Raw genomic sequence first — 6,393 nt, 5'->3', positions numbered from 1 at the left:
TAAACATGCCGCCGCCCTTGAAAGGACTCCCGTAATTTCAATTAAACACACACAACTACATTAAATTATAACAAAATAATACATTGTTTTTGTCAATCCTCTCACATTGCACTAGTCACTTTTGTTCGTATCGGTCCGATCTATAGGAACTGGAAGCACACATATCTTCCGAACCGCCACCTTCTGGATTGACCTTCCTGTTTGAATTGATGCAACCCGACAAACATTGTCCTCACCTGGATGAAGTTGAACGATTCTCCCAAGCTTCCATTGAAGTGGAGGAAGATTATCATCCTTGAGAGTCACTAACGCACCTGGTTTTAACGCCGTTTGAGAGTGGTTTGTATTCCATTTCGTCTGTTGCTGAAGCTGAGAAAGATACTCCTTCGACCATCTGTTCCAGAACCCTTGAAACATGTGTTGCACCCGTTTCCAGTGAGACAAGAGATTGACATTTTCCAACATTAATGATGGTTCAGGTACAGCCGTAAGTGAACTTCCGATTAGAAAATGTGAAGGAGTGAGGGCCGTAAAATCGTTTGGGTCATTAGATGTGTTAGTTAGGGGATGAGAGTTCAAACATGCCTCTATCTGAGTTAGTAAAGTTGACATTTCTTCATAGGTTAATAACGTTTCCCCAACCACGCGCCGGAGATGATGTTTAGCCGATTTAACTGCGGCTTCCCAGAGTCCTCCGAAGTGAGGTGATCTTGGAGGTATGAAATGCCACTTTGTCCCGAGATCTATGAGAACACGTTGAAACTTATCTTTATATTCATCTGATTTAAGCAAGCTTGATATACGATCTAGTTCATTCTTCGCGCCCACAAAATTCGTACCGTTGTCTTAATAAATATTCGAGACGTGCCCACGCCTGGCGATAAATCTCCTGAAACTGTTGAGGAACGCGTCCGTTGTTAAGCTTGAAACTATTTCTAAATGTGTTGCTCGCGTTGCAAAACATACAAAGACAGCAACATATCCCTTTTGTCCGACAACTCTTCGTTTGCGTTGAAAACAAAGTTTAAATGGACCGCAGTAGTCGACTCCGCAATTTGAAAATGGACGAGCTATTTGAACTCGTGCCGCGGGCAACTGACCCATGAGGTGTTCCATTAACTTTGGTTGTGCTCTGCAACATCGTATGCAATTTCTTAAAACTCGCTTGACTGTACCTTTACCACCTAGTGGCCAATATCGCGTACGTACATTTGCCAATGTAGACTGAATACCACCATGTAAGTATTTCAAATGCTCATAATTGATAATCATAGTGGTCAACGTATGACTGCTTGGAAGTATTATAGGGTGTCGTTGATTAAATGGTACATCTGCATGAGTCAATCTCCCCCCAACACGTAGCAGACCGTCATTTCCAATAAATGGTGTTAATGAAAGTAATCTGCTTCCTTTACTGATCGATTGGTTTTTCTTCAATCTGTCGGTTTCATCTTTAAAGTGCTGGTCTTGGCATATTTTCAAAAGTTTAGTAAATGCTTCTTCTATTTCATCAAGATTCAATAACCCGTATCGTTTTTCCACCCTTTGGCATCTGCAATTGTGGCAAAATCTGAGGCAATATGCGGTTACTCGTTTCAGTTTCGTTAGTGACGAGTAACGTTCAATAATGTTGAAGTCCTCTGTCACGTTTAACGCAATTTTTTGCCCTGTTCTGTGCTCCAATGTCGCTTGCATGATTGCTGGTTGCATAGGCCAAGTGGTGTTCGAGTTCCGCAAAAATTCTGGACCAAACCACCACAAACTGTGGTCCACTAGATCCTTTGCCTTTGCTCCACGAGATATAATATCCGCGGGATTTTGTTTCGTGTCTATGTGTTGCCAAATTGCCGTTTTCGTTAGTTCTTGAATTTGGTTAACCCGATTGGCAACAAATGTGGTCCACGTTTTTGGAGTTCCTGCTATCCATGCAAGGGCTATCGTGGAATCACTCCATAAATATTCATTTAAAAATGATATTTTTAACGCTGTCTTCACCCTTTCTACCAATTCCGACAGTAGATGAGCACTGCAAAGCTCTAATCTTGGCAAACTTACTGACTTAAGAGGCGCCACTCGAGATTTTGAACATAATAACCTCATTCCAAAATGTTTGTTGTCTTGTGAAGTTCGGATATAGATACATCCACCGTATGCTGATTCGGAAGCGTCACAAAATCCGTGTAATTCAATTGACGCATATTTTGGGTGCATTGTTACCTGTCTAGGTATTTGTAATTGATTTAACATTCCAAGTTGCGCACAATACTCAGACCATTCAGAGATAAGTTCCAGAGGTACCGATTCATCCCAGTCCAGTCTGAGTTGCCAAAGTCGTTGCATCATTAATTTTGCTCGTACCACGATAGGACTGACTATTCCCAAAGGATCAAATAGCTGCGATATGCTGGATAAGATAACTCGCTTGGTCACCTTTGAATTTGATTTTATATCTGCAACGTACTGTAGGCAATCTTGATCCGAATCCAATAAAACTCCCAAAATTTTTGAAGTACGGTCTGACGTGAGACTGACAGTAGGGTCATTGCTTTGACCATTTATAGCTTCTCGAATTGTAGCATCGTTGGTTCTCCATTTACGGAGATGAAATCCGCCTGAATTCAGTATTTCTGTGATCTTCGCACATATTGAAAGTGTATCTTCTTGCGTGTTGAAACCTGTGATGAGATCGTCGACATAAAAATCGTGTCGAATAATCTCCGCTTCTATGGGATGTTCCCTTTCCGCTTGATTTGCCAGCTCTGTCAAGCATCTTATTGCCAGATATGGTGCCGTTGTTGTGCCATAGGTTACCGTGTTTAATGTATACTCCTTCAATAGGTACTTCTTTAGGATGTCGTCGCCAAAATATTTTTTGGAAACGCCTATCAGCTTCCTTGACCCATACTTGACGATACATTTTTTCCACGCCCGCTGTTATCACGAATGTGTGGAGCCTGAACCGTAATAAAATGGAAAATAAATCGTCCTGTATGGTGGGACCAGCTGGCAGTATATCGTTTAATGAAATGCCAGTTGTCGTCTTTGCCGATCCGTCAAAGACAACCCGTAACTTGGTAGTTAAACTCGCTTCTTTGATTACCGAATGGTGAGGAAGAAAATACTCTTCTTCGTTGTAGTTTCCGATACTTCCGACATATGGCCAAGATTGATGTATTCTTGCATAAATTCTTCGTACTGATCCTTAAGTGAAGTCTGCCTTTGGAGCCGCCGTTCTAACGCCATAAATCGCCCTTGCGCCATACTCCTTGAATCTCCCAAGTTTTGAATTGACGACTTAAATGGAAATGAAACTATAAATTTACCATCTATGCCCCTTCTCGTCTCTTGAGAGAAATGAATTTCGCAGAACTTTTCATCTGGCGACCAAATGGGATCTTTTCGTTGAATTTTTAGGTTTAGATCGGTAGTTGCACAACAAGCCCTTACAACGTGGGCAGTGCGATCATTTGTAATCCTCAATGGCACTTGTCCAGATATCACCCACCCTAGCAATGTTTTTTGTAGCCGAAGTTTCGAATGCGATGCCACGTTTATCTGCCCAATGCAAATTAATTCCCAGAATATTTCCGCACCAAGCAATGCATCAACTGGTCGCGCTTGACTGAAGTGTGGATCAGCTAATATGATGTTGTCCGGTATTGAAATAATGCGAGCAGAAAAGTCCACCGAAGGCAGTCTACTTGTAATATTTGGTATTACTAAAAAGCTTATTTTAATCTTGTATTCAGTTGTTCGCGATTTCATGATCGTACTCACTCGTTGATTTACCTTTGTGTTGCAATTTCCTATACCCACAATGGGAATATGTACATCTTCCCGTTTTAACCGTAACATTTCCGCAAAACGTTCAGTGATGAAATTAGACTGCGCTGCACTGTCCAACAGTATTCTGCAAGATTCATATTTTCCTTGCGCATTCTCAACATCTACCACGGCAGTTGATAAAAGTACTTCATTACAACGTACAAGAAATACCTTTTCCGAATGCGACAAGTATGATTCAATTTCGTGTTCCTGAGTGTGTGTTGCTGCTGTAGCCGATATGTTTCCTGCTGGTTGTGTTGAACGCACCTTTTCGACCGCAGAGGTGTGGTCGTGATTATGTAATGTGGTGTGGTGTTTCCCATTACACCTCTTGCATCTCGAACTGCGACAGAAACGCGCCAAGTGATTAGGTCTCAAACAGTTAATACACAATTTGGACCTTGTTACAATGTTAAATCTTTCTTCTACCGGCAATCTTGTGAATTGATCACAATTAGAAAGATAATGTTCCCCTTGGCACTGCGAACATGAAGGATGAACGGCTGTGAACGATATTTTAGATTTCTGAGGCGTGCCACGATCTACGCGTTTAGTGTTTCCTTGATCCCGAGATATGTTCGACTGATTAATTGGCTCCTTTATTGTTCTAGATTCTAGTATTTTGCAGCGTTCCTGCATAAACTCCGTCAGTTGCTCGAAAGTTGGAAAATCGATGTTTACCGTGGCCTCTTCCCATTTTTCCCTGGTAAATGAGTCTAATTTAGATACCGCTATGTAGACCAACATGTCATCTAGGGTGGGATGTGCCAGTACTCCTAATGCCTGCACGTTGTTCAAAAGTTTGTCCAAGTGATCTCTTAGGGATACATGTGAATTCTTCTTAACCTGTCCTAGCCCGAATAATGCCTTCAAATGATTTTCAACAATGAGCTTCTTGTTATGAAACCTCTTGCAAAGCCTCTCCCACGCTACCTCGTAGTTCGACGCGCTGATTGGTAGTGACTTGATAGTTTCCGATGCCGTGCCCGTTAAGCATCCTTTTAAATATTGAAATTTCTGGATGCTGGTAATGCTTTCGTTGTTATGGATAACTGACTGGAATGTATCATGGAATTTTATCCATTGATCAAAAGCGCCCTCAAATGTAGGTAAGTGGATCGTAGGCAATTTCACTTGATGAGTTGATGAAGATTGCGAAGCACTATTGTTCAATTGCATTTCCGAAGATAGAGTTTCTTTACTTTTATTAGTTTCATACCGTTGTATTATTGTTTCCGATTCCGCAGCCAGATCAAAGTAAAGAATTTCGAATTCTTCACCCTGTTTCCGTTGGTTCTCAGTTCGATCATTGAATAAATGTGGTTTTTATTCAATGGTTCGATCAAGCATTTCGATTTCACGTTGTATAAGATTAAATTCACTAAACGTAACTCGAAGTAATTCTAGTCGCATTTTTAATTGATTAATCTGAGTGTCCGTAAGTCCTTGTTTATCCGTTAATTTCGCGAACCAATTTTTGAACTTTGTAAAAGTTCCTTTAAGCGTAGCACGTTTTCCCACTAAAATTCGAATTTCACGTGCATTATCAGCGTTGATATCATCAATTCCGTCTGTATGAGGCATGTTTGATGTTTGAATGAATTGTATTGTAAGTAATGTAAGATGGTAACTAATTGGAAGTCACTTACTCTGAGATTCTTCCTTCCGTCCGATGTGCAATTCAACGATGTCCGTGAAAGTTAGTATTAGTGAAATGTGTAAGAAATCCGATGCACCGCAATTTACTAATACCCCCTTGTGTACTGTAGGTAACTTTAAAATCCACTTGCAAACCGCAATATGAGTTTAACCGTACTAATTAAAATGTACCAACAGTAGCTAATTTACACCGCTCTTTTCCGTACCAATTTGTTATTACATTAACTGATTAATCTTGCTCGAAGGACCATGTTGAACTCAAGCGTTTTTGAGTATTTTATTTTTAATTTCAAACTGACATAACATTACAAGCCTACTATTACAACTATTCGTGCTTGCCTTTTTAACATTAAACATAAATATAAATATCCATCCAAATATGACTAAACACATTGAATATACCTACAAAGGCGTACCCACAATCGCATTGAATAAAAATAATTTTTTATTCAATGGTAACGTCAACAATTTACATTTATCGATTTTAACTCTACCCTTTTTAAATGCAAATAGGTTTCCGCAAATTAGGAATGTCTTTAAATTTGCAAAAGAGTTATTTAATCAGGTAGGTACCTAATGGCGAGGATTTACAGAAACAAATCTTAGTAACACATCTATAAGCATCAGCAAAGGCATGGTAGGTGAACGGACATGAGGACGAGAACGGATGGAGAATGAAGACGGACAGAATGTAACTAATGCAACTTTCTTGTTGGACAATACCCTAAAAAGGTTATTGTAATAAACTAAGGTAAAGCATTGACATTCTTTTGTGTTCTTTCATCTGCTTGTATTTAAGTATAGTATACTCTTTATATAGTTGCGCTTTAGTGTGTTTTGCTATTTCATCTGGCATGGTCGACTGGCATCAGTTGATTTTAAGTGGAAACAGAATTAAAGATGCAACTG

General features: G+C 39.9%; 1 protein-coding gene across 1 annotated transcript; it reads right to left on the bottom strand.

The window, feature by feature from the left end:
- Nucleotides 1-3,096: 3,096 nt before the first annotated feature.
- Nucleotides 3,097-5,004, bottom strand: LOC116169214. Its single transcript, XM_031485242.1, has one exon. It carries the CDS (start codon nucleotides 5,002-5,004, stop codon nucleotides 3,097-3,099), a length of 1,908 nt encoding a protein of 635 aa, XP_031341102.1.
- Between the last annotated feature and the right edge of the window lie 1,389 nt (nucleotides 5,005-6,393).

The sequence above is a fragment of the Photinus pyralis genome, unplaced genomic scaffold, assembly GCF_008802855.1.
Source record: "Photinus pyralis isolate 1611_PpyrPB1 unplaced genomic scaffold, Ppyr1.3 Ppyr1.4_LG4, whole genome shotgun sequence".
Classification (NCBI taxonomy): domain Eukaryota; kingdom Metazoa; phylum Arthropoda; class Insecta; order Coleoptera; family Lampyridae; genus Photinus; species Photinus pyralis.
This window is presented reverse-complemented; position numbering and strand designations above follow the sequence as displayed.

What these genes read in the sequence shown, in the direction of transcription:
- LOC116169214 (XM_031485242.1), bottom strand. Translation starts at nt 5,004, where the DNA reads ATGCAATTGAACAATAGTGCTTCGCAATCTTCATCAACTCATCAAGTG.